General features: G+C 37.6%; 1 protein-coding gene across 2 annotated transcripts in view; it reads right to left on the bottom strand.

The window, feature by feature from the left end:
* RELN (reelin) overlaps positions 1-23,021 on the bottom strand; it is a 485,778-nt gene that overhangs the window by 258,970 nt on the left and 203,787 nt on the right. For both annotated transcript variants that reach the window (XM_058523829.1, XM_058523821.1), the window contains exon 4: positions 20,797-20,867. In XM_058523829.1, the coding sequence (XP_058379812.1) occupies positions 20,797-20,867 (71 nt within the window). The remainder of the gene's footprint in view (positions 1-20,796; positions 20,868-23,021) is intronic.

Below are 23,021 nucleotides of genomic sequence, written 5' to 3'. Positions count from 1 at the left end.
TAGTATATACATGCAAATGCTCTGAATCATCACCAGTTTGTGGAACTTAAAAAAGAACAGTAGAAAAATTTAATGACCTTGTGTTTTGTGCCAACGCTTATTGGTTAAGTTGTAGAAGAGTTTTACAAAGATTTACTGAACTGTTAACTCTAACTTAAGATGTTCTTGAAACAAAAGGAATAATTTCTAATTATCCAATAATCAACGCCAAAAACATGGTACAATGATGTATGTTCCACCACCAAGATCACATGGCATATGAATGAGCTGAATTTGAAGCTTCAAGGAAAGCAAGAGTTTATTTACACAGTAGTTGGAAAAGTAAGAGAACTCATGTTGAAATCGAAACCTCTAAAATACAAATAAATAATGATTTTATACATTGTCCTAACATGAATCACTATGCAGAAGATTTCAATTGCAATTGACAGCATTTTCTAAATTGTCTGCAAAAAACATCAAGAAAAATTTGAAGCATGTCTTATTGATATTGATAATTTTGAAGTTGCTTTTCAATTTATGCAATATCCCTGTGAATCCCATGGTAATAATACTAGATTGACACAAGAGTAAATGAATTTACTTGGACACATGTAGTTTTGAAATTGATATGCTTTTGTATCAAAGTTACATCAACTCTTCTAAAAAAAGATGGACAAATTTTGTCAAGGTGGTTGTGGATATTAAAGGAAAATAATTTTTTGATATCCCATCCAGTTATTGGGAAGCCTTTAAGTAGGTATGGAACACTTGGATATATGAATCTAGTTTTCAACTGTAAATTTTACAAAATCTTAATACAGACCAAATATTCCAATACCTAAGATGTGCTATAAGTGTAAAATATACACTAGATTTTGGATACTAGTACAAAAAAATAATGTAAAATATCTCATTAATAATTTTATATTGACTACATTATATTGAGATATTTAATATTTTATATATTCTGTTAAAATACATTATTAAATTCAACCTATTTCTTTTTGTTTTTTAAATGTGGCTACTAGAATATTTAAAATTACACGTGTGGCTTGTATTACACTTCTGTTGGACAGTGTGGATCAAAAGCTAGGAGGGAGATCTGCACTGGATGTCAGTTAGGGAATCATCGCACAGGAGGTGGTGGAGTCATGGAAGAAGACCAGCTTACTCAGAGAGAAGGTAGGGTACAAAATAAGAAGTGAAATGAAGAGGTAAACACGCTTTCGAGGAACTGGTAGAAGAGGAGCTAGCAAAGGAGGCTAAAAAAGAACGCATTTCATTATGGAAATAAGGAAAACAGAGAGCTTTAAGAGAGAAGAAGGTTGAAGGAGAGACCAAAATAATCCTAATAAAGCTGATATCTATTGAGAACATCCTGTTATCAAGGCACTGTGTTAAGCACAGTCTGTAGATGAACCCAGAGAATTTGGCCTCAGAGGCCACATTCTGAACTACTGTGCAGACTGCTCTTTCAAGAAGGCTCACTGCAAAGACAAGAAATGAGATTTTGTATAAACTAACGAGCGAGTAGGACCAAAGGGATTTTTTTTTTGTTTGCTTTGTTTCTTAAGATATTATGGTAGTTTACCATGTCCAACATTAGCTACCTTATGAAAGGGGTTCTCTTTATTCATGGGATAAATTGTTAAGGAGGCGAGGAATAACACTGATATCTATAAAATATGTAACTTCAAAAAAAACCCTGGGAAATAGTTAAATTAAATGTAAAATTTATGGCAATTATTAATTAGAAATATTTATTAGTCAGTACAATGGCTAGATAAGTATAACAAAATATCTGCAGAGACATCAGTTAAGTTACCCACTTGATTTTAAAAGACTCTGGTGACTAAGTCCTGGACCCAATAAAGAGAATAAATTATAAGATGTTTTACTCTAATCTAAGGAGTCCATCCAAATTGACATCTGTCTCTTCTAAGTTATTTTGGCACACGGCATCTTTCACTGAACCATCTACAACATAATTATCAGGGGAGGGCCATTTAGAAAAGGCCCACTGAGTCAGAATCTCTGCAAGTGTAGGCTTGGAATTTGTATTTTTAAAAACCTCCATAGCTGATTCTGATATAAAATCAAATTTAAAAGCCATTAGTCTTAATCATACAATCCAGCCCTTATTTTTACAGCATGTAGAACTGTTCTCTGTGTTAAGTATATGCCTTTTCTCCCAAGAAGAAATATGTTCCTCAAAGGCAGAAAATATGCCCACTTGAGACACCAGCCTAAGCTGGCAATAGATTCTCAATAAATAACTGAATTGAATTGAAAGTTCCTTCTTAGTTGTTATATATTTTATGATATTTTGGAAAATGAACAATTGAAGATCTGAACCTTTGAAAAATGCCAAAATATACTCACATCATTATGAAAAAGTCCTTTAGTGTAAGTAGTCTGGGTAGTTTAAACATCTAATAAGTATCCACCTGGATTTAATATAAATCATGTTTTAAGTCACTAGTTAGGAAAACTCAATTCAATACTTTTTAACAAAAATATCCAGTCTGAGATAACTAAACATTGTTTCCTCAAAAAGAGAAACATACTTAGTACACAGTAAACTCGATGAAAGGAAAAGTAGAAATGTCCTTGAAAAATATTCACACGTGTGGTGTAAATATGGTCCAAAATCTAGTAAAGTTCTGGGCCTAGGAAGTCTCAGTAAGTGACTATATCAATCTAGTTTTATGCAGCATAACAAAATTTTCTAAGCCTGTAGGAAGTACACCATCTTTTCCACATTTATTGGGGTAAATGTACCACAGAAAAAGTAGAATAAGTAGCCTGAAGAAGTGTAATATAATTCAACACCATTTATTACACTTCTACTCGGATAGTACCCACTCTGCCTCATACTACTAAAACAGATGAATTACCAAGTTCTTGAATTATGTGAATTTGGCAAAAAGGTCTTTACTCTTTCCTTTATTAAATACAAAATGCACGCTTCAGAGAGGTCCTAATTTGTCAACCTTCCAAGTGCTTACCCAGTGACATAGCTCCAACTACTTCTTTTCTGCTCCTTTGCCATTGAAATAGTTTTGACTCATCTTTCTAGATTGCTTGAATGTTTTTATCTCAATATGTCCTTGGTCTGTTACTGATTCTATGCCTTTCCAAGGACCCTCATCTGCCCCCACCCCACCACTCACCTTGGTCCAATTTCTCAGCTCCTTTGAATCTGAAACTGCATGACTGGCTCTAGCTACCACATAAAGTAAGCAAAATGGCTTAAACTGGGAAGCTTTGTTTCTAAGAATGAGAGAGAACAAAAATGTTCCTAAAGAAGTAGGCTTTAGCTTTGGAGGAAACAGGATAGAACAAACCTTTAACAGAAGTGTAAAAGACATCCCAGTTTCTTCCAGGCATCTCCACGTTGTAAGAAGAAGACCAGGTCAGAGGCTCAACCACAGGTATATACAGGTATGGACACACTGGGGGTGGGGGCCCTGTTAGCTGTCAGAGGAGACTGAATTGGAGAGAGGAGAAGACAGCCTGGAGTGGTTCTGTACCCAGAGACATCACTGAGGGGGAAGCTTCATAACATGGTCCTGAATTAGCTTCACTGGTGAGACCCAGGAGACTATACATAAAGGCTGGACAGAACTTGACACTGTGAGGAACTCACTTTTCATCCTAACACAGAACTGTTAACAAATTTGGATAGTCCTAGAGTCACAAAAATGATTGGTTGTATACCCTACACTACAGAAAAAATTTACTTCAAGGAGTAGGCCAAATGTCATCAAAATGAATCAACCTAGTCAAAATTGCAGATAAAATATGAAATGCTAAACAGGCAAGTTAAAATGAAGATTCTACTTCACGTAAAAAAATAAAGTAAAGGCAAGCCAACAGAATATAAGAATTATGATAGAATCTCACTAAAGCCTCCATGTTTTTTAAAAGCCTATTTCCAGCAAAGGATTAAGAATGAAGGCATGGCACACTTTGACTTGTTTTTAGTTGAAAAAGCCAAATACCTTTAAAATTTTTAAATTATCAAAACAAATTGCTAGCAATTTTACCAGGAAAGTATTAATAAATGAGGATCTACATAATTCCACTAATCAAATACCTTCTGAGAGAGAGCAGGTAAATGAGAGAAAAAAGGGGAAACAAAGTTTTAAGCATAATACAATCTTTTCATACTAGATAGGTAATAAATATTCTTAAGAGTGTCAAAATCACTCATAAACGTGCACTTGGGATTTATTTCTCTGGATTCCTTTTATGCTTGTGATTGTGCCACTTAAAAGTTATTTGTCCTCCAAATTCTCCAGCAGGACCCACCCAGGTTATTTGTTTAGGCAGAATACAAAGCTTTAGATCAATAATAAAATGCTTCAGTGATATTCTAGGTCTTTGCTTAGCCAAATATTTTCCTAGATGCTAAGGAAATATCAAGTACCTTAAGATTAGTTACGTAATTTTACTAAGATTTCATATACTATGTAAAAAGGACAGGAATGAATTTTTTAAATTGATAAGCTAATATAGTTGAAAATAAAAGAAACTCAAATTATAGTGTTTAGAAGATATTTTCAAATTTATTTGAAAAAATATATTCCTTGTAGAGCTGTGTGTTAGCGCTGGTTCTAGAGTCACAGGAGTTGCAGGTGCCTTCCTAAGGAATATCTTTATTTTCGGAGGGGTGGGGTGAGGTATTTTTTTTAATAGCTCATTATTTTCCACTTAGTCTGGGTTAATTTGACCTTCACTATGTTATGAAAATAACTACTTATCAACTCCTTTCCAAACTTTTAAACACAACTAATTTTAAATATCTATCACTTGGCATCGGATAGAGTTACTCTGTGAAAATTACCTTTCATTTACTAAATATATTTTCTCTATTACCTCTAATTATTTAGAGCATCTCACAGGCTATAATTAATCATTTGTCCTTATGATGCTGCCAAGAGAGCACTAGCTGAGCTTTGCAGACAGAAATGGAAGATCAGAAACTTGCTGAAGCAAACACCTCCAATTCCACATTAGCTTCTACGATTTCATTTGGATATCGGAGCTCACAGTCATGTTTTTCTTAATCACATTCTAATAGCTTAAATTTTGGGGTGTTTTTAGTAAATACCATAAACATGGATCATTATATGGTTTCTCAATATTAAATTTAAGCAGAAATTCTTCCTGTCATCGATTCAATCTGTCCAAGAGACAAATTACATGCTGAAAGTAAAGAAAAGCTTCATTTCTTAAAAAGCATTTCTGTGTTTATGCTCTTTCAAAGGTTGAGCCCACCAGCATCTCATGAGATCACGGCAGCCTAAAACAGGCACGTTAGAAAGAACAAGGTTGTGTTTAATTCCCCCAAAGGTTGTTCTTTTGACAAAGTGTTTTTCTTTCAAGTGACTTATTTCGAAAGGAAAGTTTTAAGTAATCATGTGATGCCAAAATATATTTCAGCCAACTTGTTCAATAAATTATTCAGTGCAAAGGATGGAGATTTCAATATGCTGGGCAGAAAAAGGAAGGAATGCCTAAAAATGAATTGAGAGAGTGGTTAATGAACTTTGCGTTAATATTATTAATTACTTTATAAACAAAAGCCTATGAGTCAGGCAAGCACTATATATATGATGACAGGCATTTCTTACAAATAAAGTTATTATGTTATGGGAACTATATCTCCTGAATTGTTTTAGAATTCAAAGGCCCTAGGTAGTTTGCCTCAGGTATCTCTTCATCTAATTTGAAATTCAAATGTATGAAACTTCCAAAGCTAAATATGACAAATTATACACGGTCTGTGAAGTTACCATTTAATGAGCTATGAACCTAGACTTTCATCTCCCCAGGAATAATTTCTTTATTACTTTTTGTATTTTATTGCAATAAAGCACCATTTGACCTTCAAGTATGATAATTAAGCTTCCAAAAATGTTATAAATTTAGAATGAAAATAGTTCTCCCTCTGTTCAGGAATATACTTATGATAAGTATAAAAGATTACTTAATATTTAAAGACAGCTAAATTATATACAGAACCAGCAATATTAGGAAGTATTTCTCTCTTCCCTTCCTCCCCCATTTCCCATTTCAATTTGATTTGTGTCTCATAACAACTTATCATCTCTCACATTCTAACATAAATGGAATAGGAGCAAAACTAAAATATATCTTTATAACCTATAAATGGGGGAACAGAGAACTCTTTCAGGTAAGATTTGTTCTACTATGAACTGTCAATAATGAGATCTTAAACACTAAACCTTGCGACTCATTGTCCTGCCATGCTCACACTCTCATCTTTTCTGGGGAGATATCCTTACATTTTTAAAAACTTTACCTATGATACGAAAAGTTTTAAGTGAAAATCAGAATACAAAACAGTATACCATCTGAGTTGTTGAATTGTTATTTTATTAAAAATATTACTATGTAATAATTTTTTAAAAATCTTAGACTTCTGAGAACTCGAAGAGATGAAGTTCATAGATGGGGCAGAGGAGAGGAAGCACAGCTATAAAACGACCTGTAGCCTGAGCACATATGGCTTTTAAATAACATTCAGAAGCAGAAAGGAAAATCAGTGGGATCATCATCACCATCATCAAATAATAATAATAATAACAATAACAATACTAATACTAATAAGAACAAGGACAAGAACAAGAAGAAACCTTCTTGTTAATGTTAGTAGAAATTTGCTAGAGGTCCCCCAATATCTATTCTCCCTTTCTTTATTTTAACTGAACTGTTGTCCCCAGTTAGAGGTGTATTTCTCTGTGTCCCCTGCAGCTTCCTGTGACAAAGGAATTAAGTTCTGCCCATAGGGAGGTGAGCAGAAGTGACCTGGGTCACTTTCAGGGCTGGGTCATGCCCTCTAAAGAAATGGGCCTGCTTTCCTGGCCCTTTACCCTTCCTGCTGCCAGAACAGGGGGAGTGCTGGAGCAGCCAGCTTGGCCCCTGGATAGGGAAGCTGTGTGTACACAGCAGAGCTGCTCCACCAGCCCTGGAACCCCTACCTCCGGACTGGTTTATGACTGAGAAATACACTTCTAGCCATTCACGCCACCTACAGTTTGAGGCACTCTGCCATGGAAGCTTAGTCTATACTCTAACTACAAGAGTTAATTTCCTGTGGGCTGGGGAAGGGGTCCGTTTTGGGGAAAGGTATCCTGTCTGTATCTCACTCACAATCCTAAAGGCCAGAATGGAAATTAGAGCTGATCAGACCGTGAGTTCTGTGAGTTGAGACTATCTTTTATATCTCTGCACCCCCAGTGCCTAGCACAATGTCTGACACACAATTGCTCCAAAAATGTTCGTTGATTGGGTACTGATAACATCAACAAGACATTACTGCTAAAATCATTGTTAGAAAATTCAAATGTTCTAATGTTCTCTGTTCCCTCCTCTCTTAGTCACTTGTACATATGTTAGTGTATGTACTTTATTTTACTGTACTTTTCACTTTCCTTTACATATCTAAGGATAAATTGTACAATTCGCCTTGCTCTAAAATAGATGTAAGGCAACTTACCAAAAAAGGCAGACAAACAAGATAATAAAGTGGAAAAATTAAAGATGAAAATGAGGGTGGGAAAAAATACATCCAGCTGAGATAAGCATGCAAGATGCATGCTCTGATGTCTTAAGTCTGGTTCTGAAGCTATAAAGGTACAGAAATTGAAGAGTTCATAACATGAAAAGAACACGCTTCTCAGGAGAAAGGTGACTATCTCAGGTACAGAGACTTGAGAGAAGCTTCTCTTCTTAGAAAGGAAACACTGAGCAATGCAATGAACATCATTTAGAATAATATCCATCCAACTGTGAGCTTTCTTTGTAGGGCTACTCCTAACAAGGTCAGTCAATGCAGAAGGAGTGCATAATGCCTCCATATGATCGTAAAGACAGTTCTGGGGGTGCAGGAGGTGCAGGCTGGCTGGCAATTAAAGAAATTAAACAATTTTGGAAACGTATACCTGCTCTATGTGGTTCATTCATTCATTCCCTCAACTAATATCTGAATGCCTACTAAGTGTCAGGCACTGTGCTAGGTTCAGGGAATATAAAAATGATCCACTCTCTGCTGGATCAAAGGGTTCAAAGTGTAGTAGGAAATACATGTAGAAGTTAACACATGACAATACAATATAGGAAACTAAAATCAATTAGTAAGTATAAGGTGGAACAGTGATAAAAATAAAGATGAGAGGCTGGCCCCGTGGCCTAGTGGTTAAGTTCGGCATGCTCTGCTTCAGTGGCCTGGGTTCAGCTCCCAGGCGTGGACCTACATCACTCATTGGTGGCCATGCTGAGGTGGTAACCCACATACAAAGTAAAGGAAGACTGGCACGATGTTAGCTCAGGGCAAATCTTCCTCAAGCAAAAAGAGGAAGATTGGCAATAGATCTTAGCTCAGGGTAAATGTTCCTCAGCAAAAAAATTAAAAATAAAAAAAAATAAAGATGATGGAGGAGGAGAGACTTGAGGTAGATCTTTAAGGACGAATGCAACTTCATCAGTATGACAGAGGAGGAGGTAATGGGGAGGTTATTCCAATGAAAGGAATTGGCATAAACAAGCTACAGAGATAGGGGACAGGATGGCATGTTTGATGAAGTCAGTGCTTATTACAGCTGAAGTAGAGTTTGGTGTTAGGTGAGAGTGGGCAGTGTGGAGAGAGTCTAAATGCAGAGATGAGGTTGGAGAGAGAGGCAGGGTCACATCACGGAGGGTCTTGAAAGCCACGCTAAACGGGGCAAATGGAAGCAGATATAGGGTTTAAGGCTGGGAGTAAAAAAGTGAGGTTTGTGTTTGAGAACATTTTGATAGATGTGTGGAAGGCCTGAACCAAAGAAATAGCTGTAGGTGTGGAAAGAAAAGGGTTGGTTTAAGAGATATTAAGAAGATAAAATAAATTGGTTTTAGACACATTGGGTATAGATGTGGATGAAAGAAAGGAATGTCAAAAGAAATGTTATCTAGGTCTCTGTTTAGTGACTGGTTTGATTAAGTCACTAACCAGAACTGTAATAGTGGGGTCAGATTTGGGGAAAAGTCAAGTTCAGTGTAGAACATATTGAGTTCAAGGTATCTAAATGGCATCCAAATGTAAGTGCCTAGTAATGATAATGATAGCTAACATTTATAGAGTATTTATGTGCTAGCCACTATCCTATGCATATAATTATTGCATTTAATCCTCACAACTTTACTGTGTTCCTCCTGGGGGGCAGCCCTGTGGCTTAGCGGTTAGGTGCGCTCGCTCTGCTACTGGCGGCCTGGGTTCGGATCCCAGGCACACACCAACGCACCGCTTGTCCGGCCATGCTGAGGCGGCGTCCCACATACAGCAACTAGAAGGATGTGCAGCTATGACATACAACTATCTACTAGGGCTTTGGGGAGAAAAAGGGGAAAAACAGGAGGAGGATTGGCAATAGATGTTAGCTCAGGGCCGGTCTTCCTCAGCAAAAAGAGGAGGATTGGCACGGATGTTAGCTCAGGGCTGATCTTCCTCACACACACACAAAAAAAGACAGCTTTCTACTATGTTGCTCCTGGGCATAGAATACTGTACCAGGCTCTTGGGAATGGTATGGAACAACCAAAAAGGTAGGTACTATTATTTTCCCTATTTTACAGTAAGGGAATTGAGACTCAGAAAGATTACACAGCTAGGAAGTTCCAGAGTAGAAATTCCAACTCAAAGATATATAGCTCCAAACTCCATGATCTCAACCACCTTGCATTACTGACCATGCGTAAGTACCAAGCAAATAGACAGAGTTCAGGAGATGAAAATCATAGGTGTGAGAGAGACAATATAGAAATTCAAAAAGAAGCCCCAGGACAGAATCACTGCCAACCTCAGAATATACCTGTAGGAGGAACAGGAACTCGTTAAGGAAAGTGAGACAGAGCAGGAAAGCCAGGCAGGGTGAGGACCAGAGTCCTTTGGATTGGTTGGCACCTAGCAGGTTATTGGTGATCTGGAGGATGACTGTTTCCATAGTGTTGGCAGTACAGGCCAGATGGTGGAGTTAGGAGCGAAGCCTGGGAAAGCACACTGCGCTTTCAAGAAGCTGGAGTGTGAGGCAGAACGATGGCCAGAGGAGTACTCATAGTCAAAGACAGAGTTCTTGTTCTAAGTAGGACTTGAACGTTTAAGACAGAGTTCTTGATTAAAGTTGGCCTTGGTACGTTTAAGCACTGAGAAGGAGGCAACGGTGAAGAGGAAGAAGCTGACGATTCGGGAAACAGAGGGGAATATTGTTGAGCAAGGCCTCAGAGGAGACCGGAGGGATGCCATTCCATTGAGTTTATATTTTTTTCTATAAATGTGTTTTGGTCTTTCTCTTCTAGGTTTGGACTAGAATATCTATACTATAAGCTATTCAAGAACAGGATGGGAATCTGCCTTCTACTGCCACATAACTCCCATGCGTCTGGTATAGTGTTCCACATATGCCCAGTGGGGACACAGCACCATATATGTTAATTAATATTAATGAATTCCAACTCTTAAAAACACAGTTATGAAAATCTGTATTAATTATTACATTAAACAACTGAATCTTCAAATGTAAAAACAGAGTTGGATTAATAGGTTTCATGAAATAATATTTCACAAGCCAAAATAAAATTGGAAATTAATGTGTGTTTACCACAGCTTTGCTCCCTTCCCCCAAGTAATTGTATAGATCCAAACCTAGGCTTCCTCCTTCAAATATGGGGGAATCCAGCAGATTATATAGCAGCTTGAGTAGAAAGTGTACTTCTATGGGCCTCCAAAAGAACTCAATGTCAAATTCTTCTCAGGCATAAATCTTGGTGTTTTGACTTTGGACTAGATAAAGCTGTCAAATGGGAATGTATATAGCCCTGAGAACTGAAAAGAAGGCTGTTTAAATCTATGTTCAATCATCTTGGGATAAACAGCACCAGTCCAAAACATCATTCTTTAGGAAATTAAAAAAGTAGTAAGAACCACCTAGAGCTGGCAGCAAGAAATTTTACTATGGCTCTGTGACTCGGTTCTTTGTCATTCCCTTTAATCTCATCTGTCGTCAGGATCACTTAGGGACACTTTTTTTGCCTGTCACAGCCCCAGGGGTTCAGTTCCTTTCCCTGTTGGGTAGTTTGTGAGACCTCAAAGCAAGATTGGGGGTTCCTGGACTGCTTTACCCAAGCCTCCTAATTTACAAATTTGTTTGTAAATTACAAAGCACAGGGATGTCATGAACAGCAGTTGTAACCGCTACTGAAATGTAAGCTACAAAACAGCCATGGGGAAAATAGATGTCTTTGAATAGCAAAAGTTTTAACACTGGGCAAATTCAAATACATCATTCATTATTTTTCACTTCAACCATTGAAGTAGATATGGTAAAACCCAATTCTGACTATTAGTTGATTCTGACTTGTTGAGTTGGGATTAATAAAAATTTGCATTTCAGAGTATTGGAAAGACATTTAGTAATATAAGCTACTGAATAACCAAGGATAGCCAAGGGAAGACTTTGGTAATCTCATCTACAATTCATACAATATTTAGGTATAAAAGGTATTCATTTTGCAGCTTTACTGAGGTATAATTGACAAATAAAACTTGTATATATTTAAGGTGTAGAACTTGCTGTTTTGATATATGTATACATTGTGAAATAATCACCACTATCAAGCTAATTAACATATCCATCACCTCATTAAAAGGTATTCTTAAAATGATGAAAAATATCTAGGTAGGTTAAACACCTCATTCACTTTATGGATTTGCTTATTGAACTTTTTATATCTCTCCATATCACAGTTTAAATAAACTTTCACCAGTCCTTATTACAAAGGATTAAAAAATTCCAAAGAGTTTGGGATCTGAATGAAGTGAATACAGTGCCTACCATCATGATCCAATGGCCCTTAGAGAACATAGCCACACTTTCTACCACTCACTGTTCTGAGAGTGATGAACAGCAGAAAAACTGCTGAGCGTGGCAGAAAGCAGCCAAGGTTTTCTGTCCCAACTGTAGGCCTGACCCCTTTCCTCCTGACATAAAACATTTGCCTTTGGTTATACCCACTTCCATCAACCCAACAACAGAGAATTCTAGCATGGCTTATAAATGGCATGCACCCTTTGGGGGCACTACAGGGCATGACTGCTGTCAGCCATTAAGCCTGCCATCTGGCCTTGTTAAATAATCAATGTGTGTGCTCGAAGGGGTATGCCAAGAAGCTCACAGGCCAATGAATATACACAAACGCCTTTATTCTCCCTGTCCCAGCCTGGCCGCCACCATGATTTGTGCACATAGCTGGACCAGCAGCCGCCAAGCTGATACACTCACATCAGCTTCATACTTGCCACTGTTGTCCTACAAGGGCTCCAAAAACTGTGTATTCTCTCCTTGGTGTTCAGGGAATTAAGGCAGTGGTGATGACCTTGTTTATTGAAGCTGGTGTTCCTGGGGGTGAGTCCAGAGATTTGGTTCTAGTCCTGCCATTTATGAGTAGTGTATATTTTGTCAAGTTAACTTTCTTGGCTTCATGCTAATCTACAGATAAAGAACCTATACTTCAAGGATCAGAGCATAAATTCAAATATCATTCCTCAGCCCCAGACTATATATACCATACTCATATTAACATTTTCAACAAGACTTCTTTCATGTGATTCTAGGATATGGATTAGGTTTGCAGCTCTTTCTAGATTATTCAAAAATAATTCCTGCAAAAGACTAATTTCCCCTACTTCCTTTCAGATTTTCAGTCTATTCTGAAATTGTCTCTATTTTCTATTATGATCACCGCTAACAGTAGTTCACAACACACTCCATGTTTGTCTTTAAAATCGCTTAGTGGCATTTTGATCAATCCCCCAGAAAGTCACATGGCTAACTCCCTTACCTTCTTCTTGGTCTTTGCTCTGATGTCACCTTCTCTTATTTATTTATTTATTTATTTATTTATTTATTTATCTATCTATCTATCTATCTATCTATCTATCTATCTATCTATCCATCTATCTATCTATTTTTCACCTTCTCGGTGAGGCCTTCCTAACTTACCTGCCACCCTATTTAAAATTGCAATCTACCTCTTCCCCTTCCAACCAACCATGTAGTCTTATCCTACCCTATTTTTAGTCTTTGTTTTTTCCTATAGTATTTGCCACCTTCTAACATGGTATCACATTTAATCATTTATGACGTCTTATATTTATTGTCTCTGTCTTCCTCACTGGAATGTAGGCTCCAGTAGAGTAGGGATCTTTGCTCTGTTCACTGATGTATCCCAAGATCTAGCCTAGAACAGTGCCTGGTCCACTGTAGGCATTCAATACTCCTTGTTGAGTACTGAAAGTTAAATGAATTCACCTCTTTAAACGAACCTAAGGATCTTCCACTTTCAAAACAATTGGGAATATACAGGCTAGACCTCCCTACCCCTGCCCCAGACAGGAGATGAGAAAACTCTGGTTCCTCGTCTACACTGTGACACGTCAGCAGAACTCAGCTAGGGATGTGTTTACAATTACTCATGACCTCAGGATTCAAGGTGAAGGTTAAGGGATTTTATGTCCCAAGAGCATTGAGGGGACTCATTAGTGTTTAGATGGAAATCTAACAACAATTTTCAAATTTCTTAACATGATGGTGCATACATTTTCCAACCTGAGGTCAGTGTAAGGAACACTGCCACACTGCCTCATGGTGTTCCATAGTAAAAGTTCAGGGTAAAAAAGATTTTTCAGGAAAGACAGTGATTTTTCAAGTGTAAAATGTTTAAGGTGACTATTCAGCAAACATTTATCGAGTATCTGCTTTATGCCAAGCATTGTTAGATGTTAAGAAAAACGAAAAAATAAATCATGGTTCCTGCCCTCAAGAAGCTTCCAGTTGGAGGACATGAGTATTTGAACAAATAATTATGACACAACACAGAGCAATCATGTTAAGAGAGTCAGGCAAGTCCTTACACAGGAGGAAACATGGGAGTTTGTACTTTAGAATTTTCCTTCACGTCTTAGGAGTGATTTATTCTACCCGCCTCAGCAGACACGTCCCTTCTCTTTCATAACTATAACCTTAAATTTGTTATTTTGGGAGGAAACATGTTATTTCTTTATAACCCAAATAATATGAGTTCAATGTAAAAAATCAGAAAATAAAGATAAATTTAAAGAAAAAAATTAAATACAATCTCCCACACTGATCTATTTAGGCTTTTAATTTCACACTGTCTGACCTTGAATAAAACTTTGCTCCAGGAAGATCCCTTCCCTTTATCATTTATTGAGCCTGTAGCTTGCGCAGAGGGTAAGGTCACACAGAGCCTGGATCCACACCTACTTCTCTATGATTCCAAAGCCTTCATAAAGACTTCGTAAATCCAAAAGTAAATGACCACCCACCAGCATTCTCTCCTCGGTCCCAAGAAAGGAAAAGCAGCCCCTGGCATCCAGGAGCTGGCCTGGCACTCAGAGCTGGGCCTTGGTGTTCCCCTGTTGAACACAGAACATCAACTGTAGACAAAGCCACTCAGTGATTGTGATGGATCAAGACAGTCACAGGACCACTTGGTAATCACCTCTGAACACAGACACCATTAGAACATTGTCCAACTCACAATATACCAAGCATCCCCCTCTCTAGGCTAACAGGAATTACTGCTGTTTCTTTACCAATTATAGCTTTAGCCTCGCTCTAGTCTGCCCTCCCTCTGGATAAGATTTATTGAGATCCCTAGCCACAGTATTACCCATAGTATTACTCCCACTTCCTGACAGCATCCAATCCAGAGCAAAGCCCCACTTCCTTAAACCTTAGCCAAAATCATGAAATAGAGGCCCAAATCTCATAATGATTAACATCCTCTTATTGAGATGCCCCACTGCTCCCCATGGTGTGCCTTCTCCCATACTGGACAGAGCACTAAACCCAACCTGTCAACTATGGTGGTTTTTGGCTGCAAGGCATTGGACACCTATAAATATGTTCTGATGTTACAAGAATGTGTGAGAGAGAGCGAGAACCCATCTACCCATCCTTCCCTTGAGCCTGCTTTCCCCTCTGGTTGCCCTATATCTCTCCTTCTCTTTAATCCTAGAATTTTTTTCAAGCCTCAACTTTAAACACTGCCTCACATTTACTTCTCAACTAACAATAATCTCTCTTCTCTTGACTGTCTGACTTCAAAGCCTGGACAAGAGCTTTCCACACTATAAGGCAGCTTCAGGTGGTCTGGCCTCTCCTGAAATCTTCCTCATTTATAGTCAAATTGCCAAAGACGTCTAATTGCAAAATCTTTTTTTTCTTGTGAGGAAGATTGGCCCTGAGCTAAGATCTGTGCCAATCTTCCTCTATTTTGCATGTGGGTCACTGCCACAGCATGGCTTGATGAGCAGTGTGCAGGTCTGCACCCGGGGTCTGAACCCACAAACCCCAGGCCACTGAAGCAGAGCACGGGAACTTCACCACTATGCCACCTAGCCAGCCCCTAATTGCAAAATCTTAAAGCCCTTTTACATACTTCTTCCTCTCCATTTTCCCAGAAGCCTTTGTCCCTGTGGAACACCTCTACCATATTAAAATGTCTTCCCTGAGCACCCGCCCCCTTCTCCAACTGAAGCTTGCCCTTCTCCAGAATTCCCCCTTCTTCCTGCTCCTGCGCCATCACTAGATTTCCACACTGGGCCCATTCCTCCCTTATCCTGAGAATCTCCCTGGACGAGCACATTCCTTCCTCAGCATCATTATGCTGATGGCTCTCCAATCTGCCTCTCTTCTCACCAGGCTGCTGGAGAGCCCTGTGGGATGGAAAGCAACTTCATCAGTGCCAACGTGTTGAAGTCCAATTTATTATCTTCTCTTCCAAATACCTCTGAAGTTTTCTCCATTTCTTCCCAATTCCTGGCATCACCATCCACCCAGGCTAGAGACCACAGAGTCGTCCTGGACCCTCTCCCTGTCCTCACTCCCCTTATTGATGACAGCTTCTCTAAGCCTCTCTAACACATCCCCTTCTTTCTAGTCTCCAAGACCTCATTTTAATTTAGCTTATAATTTAGCTCTCACCAGGATGACTACAGTATCCCACTACTGTGTTTTACTGCCTCCAATTTCTAACTTCTGCAACCCATTCCATCTCCATGCCCAGTTTTCTTTCTAAAACACAATTGTTCATGTCACTCTCCTGCTTCCCACTGCCTACAGAATGATGTTTAAGCTTCTGAGCATGTAACAGAGAGCCCTTCATGACCCCCTCCACTTACCCCACCAGCCTCATGGCTAAGCTATAATGAGTTGCTCGGTAGCTTCCTCTTTCCCACATCTATCAGACTATTTTATTTCAATTGTTCATTCATTCATTCAATAAATATTTATTGGGTGCATACTACGCACCAGACATTGTGAGAGGCTTTAGACACTCAGTAATAAAAAGCACAGTCCCTACCCTCAAGGAGCTTATATCTAATGGCAGACAAGGCAAGTGTAATAATGTCCTTATTAGAATAAACAATAAATAGTTGTCAAATGAATGAATGCATGCTCAAATAAGAGATTTCCTTAAAAGACAGTGTAATGTGATAGCTAATACCACAGGCTACTGGCCAAACTGCCTTGGATCCAGTCACAGCTCTGCCAGTTTCTAGTTGTATGACCATAAGCAAGTTATTCTCACTGTGCCTTTGTTTCTTCATCTTTAAAATGGACACGATAATAGTTCCTCCTTCAGAAGGTCGCTGTAAGATTAAACAAGTTCACATCTGCAGAGTGCTGAGAGTGGAGTCTGGCACATCATAGTGTCGACTGTTTCCATGTGGATACTTTGCCTTGAGAGTTATGTCACCACGTATGAAAGTCGCCAAGACCAGCTTGAGGAGGAGCTTGAGGGGGATCAGAGATGGTTTTTCAGGAGGAGGTGATACCTAAGCAGAGCCTGAAAACCTGAGTTAGCCAGACAAAGAAGACGTAAAACGGTCCTTCAGGCAAAGAAAACAAGGAGGACATAGAGTACAAATAACACTGGGGTGATCAAACAAGATGCATCACAGGAATTTCAAGGAGCAATGAGACGACAACAAGAAGTGAGGTGGGGAAGGAAAACTGAGGCCAGACTGTAAAAGATTTTCCTTGGATAGCAATAGAGATTTTACTCTGAAGATAAACTATTGCCCTCAGTTGCAATATTGAAGGGTTTTAAGCAGGGAAATGATAGAATCGTATCTCCATTTTAGAAAGCTCGTTATAGCAGCTCTGCTCAGGGTGCCGAGAAAGTGGGGGGCAGGGAAACGACGGAGGAGGCTATTAAGCAATTCCCAAAGGAGGAGATGGGGCCTGGTCTAAGGTGGGTCAGTGGGAACAGGAAGGAGGAGATAGATGGAATCTTCTCTCCTTTTCTCTTAAACTGTGGCTAACCCTTCAGGACTTGCTCCCTGGAATGCTCTGCCTGAAGCCCCAGGCAAACTTAGCTAGTTCTGTGATCCACTGATCTGCCATTTACAGCCCAGCCCTCAAGAGTAGGAAATGGGTCTTTTTCACTTTTAATCCATATTTAGCACTGAGAGCTAGACAGTCTTGCAGGTCCTGGATACATGTTTGCGGAATAAAATCCTTCAATGAATGTCTTTTAAAGAAAGGGATCAAGACTATAGACTATCTAAGACATCACTAGTATGTTTTTTGATCTCTTTACTTTTTAAATATGCTTAGCCAGCAATACAGTCCTATAATAATTAATAGCTGTTCTCAAGCTTACAAAGCAAAATTTGCTTTGTTTAATTTTTTAAATTAAATTGCGTAATTTTTTTAAAATTTTTTGTTTATTGCAGTAACATTGGTTTATAACATTGTATAAATTTCAGGTGTACATCATTATACTTCTATTTCTGCATAGATTACATCATGTTCACCACCCAAATACTAATTACAACCCATCACCACACGCTTGTGCGGAATTATCCCTTTTGCCCTCCTCCTTTCCCCCTTCCCCTCTGGTAACCACCAATCCAATCTCTGCCTCTATGTGTTTGTTTGTTGTTGTTATTATCTACTACTTAATGAGGGAAATCATACGGTATTTGACCTTCTCCCTCTGACTTATTTCACTTTGCTTAATTTAATTAAAATCAACAAACCTACTGAGTATGTTACAATCGAAAGGCATTGTGCTATGTTATACAGAGACTGTCATTTTTTTCTCTCCGATAAATATATTAGATAATCCTCACTCAATGTATAGAAAATTATTACATGTTAAATTTATGTTATTTTATTTGAGGAGATAATGTTTTAATTGAAAGTAGATATGACTAAAATAATATATGGTTTATAGCTCCAATTATTTCTCTTATTATTCCTGACAGCAGGAAGCCATCACTCTTATTAGTATTCTTTCCACTCTATCTTAGATGGATTGATATGATTTCGATTGATTAGATGCTGTTGAAAAGCTCCACGTTTTCCTTTGGTCCTGGGGTGTACAGCATTTGTAATAACATCCACATCTACCATCATGTAAATCATGTTCATGTGCAACACTACTATATATGGGTTTTTTTTCTCACAATACAAAACTTGTATTCTCACTGGTTGAGAATTTTTTCCCATTGATGTTTCCTGGCTTTTTCTTTTCATTTTAAGTGAAAGTTCATTTACACTAAATTTATTTACAATGAATTCATTTACACTAAAATGTATTTCATTTACAATTCGTTTACACTAAAAATTTACACCAATGATTCATTTACACTAAAAAAGACTCAAAAATTCAAGGCTTAAAAGAAATTAGCTTTTAGGCAATGATAAATGTTAATAAAATTAGATATATCTTTTTCTTACACTATGCATTTTTCAGGATATTAATGTTCACTGCTATATGATGTTCTATATTATCAGTAATGTGAATATTTTCATAGTCTCAAAAAAGATACACACTATGATAGACTTCTTGAGCCTACTACAAAGGCTATCACATTTTTGCATTCTCAAAAGTCACAAAATAAAAATCTGTCTAACCCAAGAACACTGATAATATACTTGAAACTATAATTGGAATGCAATTTTCTTTTTCATTTTGGTAACATTGGCTCATAACATTATATAAATTTCAGGTGTACATCATTATATTTCGATTTCTGTGTAGATTACATCATGTTCACCACCCAAAGACTAATTACAGTCCATCACCACATACATGTGCCTAATCACCCCTTTCATCCTCCTCCCTCCCCCCTTCTCCTCCGGTAACCACCAGTTCAATCTCTGCCTGTATGTGTTTGTTTGTTGTTTTTATCGTCTACTTATGAGTGAGATCCTACAGTATTTGACTTTCTCCCTCTGACTTATTTCACTTAGCATAATACCCTCAATGTCCACCCATGTTGTCACAAATGGCTGGATTTCATCATCTTTTACGGCTGAGTAGTATTCCATTGTGTACATATACCCCACCTTCTTTATTCTAGAATGCAGTTTTCTGATTCAAGAGTTACGTATGTAAACAATCAGAAATTTTCCAGTAATAATCATCAAGTATCACATTACTTAGATAAAGCCATATTGATGATATATATATTACTACAAATAATAATCTGGTATTTTCTTAGGCCTTTCAAAAAGCAATAGAATTTTTCCTCATTTCTCTCCTAAGCCCATTAGATTCTTTTTGGCAGAACGATAATTAGTAGAAATTTCCTTTAAATTCAATTATGTAATTCTTAATTTAACAAATCTCCCAAAACATCACTCTGTAAACAAAAATTGATAATATGTCTATGATGATGGTGAAAATGGCATAACATTTACGAAGATTGGTTTCAAATGTATTCATTTTCAAGGTGCTTACATCAAGGAATATATGTATGGCTGAGAAAAACATGTATTCAATCTATCAACGTTTTTTGAACGGCTGTCATATGCTTGGCACTATGCCAGGTTCTCAGGAATCAAAGAGCACTAAGGCATAGTCCCTGTACTTGAGAAGTCCCTAGACTCAGTCTCTCAGGGTGGCACCCACCACTTTTCAGAGGAAAATTCTATGTGAAGCGGTAAATGCTACAATAAAGACACAAACAAAGTTCAGTGGAAGCTCCAGAGGTAGAGGGAACAAATCTGTGAGAGGGCATGGATCCTGGTTTTCAGCTTTTCATGGTGTGTGTGTGTGTGTGTATGTGTGTGTGTGTATGCGCATGTGCACATGTGTGTACCTAGGTGTACATACGTCTGGAGAATTTGGTATGAGTGAGAGTCTGGATGTGTATGAGGCAGTCACAAAGCAGATGTCACTTAATGGGACCACTTAATGTACACTTAATGTATCTAAAATGATACAGCATCTATTCACAAGTCTGAAATTAATAAATAGTGCAGGCAGTTGAAACAAGTTTATAGACACTGCGCACACGATCACGTATAACGTGATCAAACACTAAAAGCAATAAATAGAAACATTTTCAACACAGTTGACAAGAAATTTAAGTGGTAAATTAAATAGATGTGTTTTTGCAAAATTCCAAAATTACTAAGATTTATTTTTCTAGGACAATTAAATGTAATTCATTAGAAAAAAAGTAATGAAAAGAAGTTAAATTTTCTCTTGGCTTTTTTTGCTCACACTTAGTATTTTCAGAGGTCCACAGACCTTTATCGATAATTACTAAATAAATAATTATTAGGGATATGAAGGGTCAACAGTTCCATTTTTAAAGCATCATGATCAAGTAATAGTAATGAAATGCTTACTCAATACATAGAACACAGAACCTACCATGAACAATTTTGACACAACCAACACGGAGAAGTCAAAGATGATTCTTACCTCCTTGTTCACACAACTGCTGGGCTAAAGCATCTTTAAAAATAATCTGGCCCCTGTGTGTTGCTGTAGCCCTGAAAAAGAATAGGAAAAGGTTAATCTAAATCTCATAATAAGTTTGGCAATAACTTAATGTATTTCGTTTAACTTTTTAAAAACTTCATTTTTAAGAGATATTGTATGGATATAATTTTTAAAAAATGAGTGCATCTGATCAGTGATAAAAATGAACAACAGAGTCAAGGCTTAAACCAAGGCACCTAAGTTGAGAATTATCTTCTGGTTTTACTTTATAAAGATATTATAACATTTGTGGGCTTATTCTGTAAACAGCAGATGTCAGAAAATCCTGGATGGAAGAAAAAGTGTGGAAAGGATGCTTATTAAAATTTCTTATTCAGGAGACCTTGATATAAAATGTTTTGTGGAAAAATAATGATAGTACTGGAGAAAGATGCTCTTAATGTACTTTTTCTGAAATCAATAATCACCATAACACATAAAGAGTTGAGATAGAGAATGACATTTTTAAAAAGTATTTTCAAAAAAAGAGGCCTATTCGGAGCTTTTATAATAACAAAATCTGTCATAATAAAACACACCTTTTCCCCCCACTGGGGCTAATTCACCATTTGAAGGAGATGCGCATCTTTTACCTCCTCTAATCAGAACTGTGCACATGGATTGGTGAAAAAAATAGCATCCTTGTAGCAGATGTGTTATTCAATGGCTATAATAGGAACTGTCTTATTAAAGGAAGAATTATTTATGCTTTATATATGCAGTGTTTTTCCTTAAAAAGCATTTTTCTGGCACAAAATGTATTGTTTAAACAAATTTAAAATAGAAAAATCATGTCTCTTTAAGATACTTGATTTTAGAAAATAAACCATACGAAATCTTTTTAACAACTGAAAAATACTAACATTAAATCTCAACTTTGGTTCTAGCCAAACCTACCCTAGGACAAAAATAATTTGATTCAGCCATCATTTACTGAAGATGGATTATGTACAAGGCACTGTGCTAGGTCAGAAGAGGGCAAAGATGGCCTTTGCATTTCCCCTCCACATGTGCACCCCTCAGGTAAGATCTTGTCCTTTGTGCGGCCCAATAGGACCTCATGGCTCCCAACGTTTCCTACTCTGGTCTCCACGTGGATGGACTTTCTTCCTCCATGCTGCAGACCTTTCTGATTTCTATCCCCCATTGAATTGTTACTACCCCTAGTGTCAGTCCTCAAGGACTCAACTCGCTGCAAGCAATGTGATAAACCAAGCCATGCTTAAGTGTTAACGGGTGATGTAGCTCCAAGCTAACATATTTCAGCAATGAAACTGAAAATATAATTTAATACACACACACATAATGGCATAATAGTGAGAATTTTGAATGGTGGAAGTAAGATACAGTTGGAAAGAAAAATCATTGGACAGCCTTCAACTCACACCCTATGTGAAGTTTATAAGGGTAATCAGCCCTTGTTGTTGCATATTAGTCATTATCAAAATTACAGACAAACAGATGCTACCACTCTACCATATATATTCACATATGTTTATAGGTTTTCCTTTGCTTTTAGAAAGCTGAAAATGAGGACTAAACAAAGGGCCAATCCAAGCCATAAACATGGCCTACAGACTCACTAATCAATTACAGGTTTATGCCCAGAGGGAACATGCAAACTTCATTTACCTAAATACAGTTCATTGTTCAAATCTCAAGCAAGTCAAGAGCCTCTGAGTTCATATACACATCTACTGGCAACACAGCAATCATAAACGTAGTATTTTAATTTGACCTATGCTATGAAAGGGACATATTTTCTGAAATCACTAATCACCAAGAAAAGTCTGACAGTGTACGGTGTTTAAATAATTGCTCATCTTAGTTGTCTTCTGATTGTAAGTATATAACATTCCTATTGTAACATTTCCCATTGGTCCACAAACTTAGTTATCACTGTGCCAACCTATGCTCTCCATTTACACGATGAGGCCAAAGTATCTAGATAAAATTCACGTGACAGAGGTTTTGCCTTTTCCCTGGATTTCAGATACTGAAACATCTGAGTCACTGCACAGCATCTTGTGACTAGTCCACACTGCTTTCCCTATTACTCAGATTCCTGATTTAGGATTTGTTGCTTTCATTCATGTTATTACTTCTGCTACTTTGGTTCAATGAATAAACTTCTGAGAAACAAGAGAATAATTGAAACTGAAGGA

The sequence above is a fragment of the Diceros bicornis genome, chromosome 3 (genome assembly GCF_020826845.1).
Source record: "Diceros bicornis minor isolate mBicDic1 chromosome 3, mDicBic1.mat.cur, whole genome shotgun sequence".
Taxonomy (NCBI): domain Eukaryota; kingdom Metazoa; phylum Chordata; class Mammalia; order Perissodactyla; family Rhinocerotidae; genus Diceros; species Diceros bicornis.
This window is presented reverse-complemented; position numbering and strand designations above follow the sequence as displayed.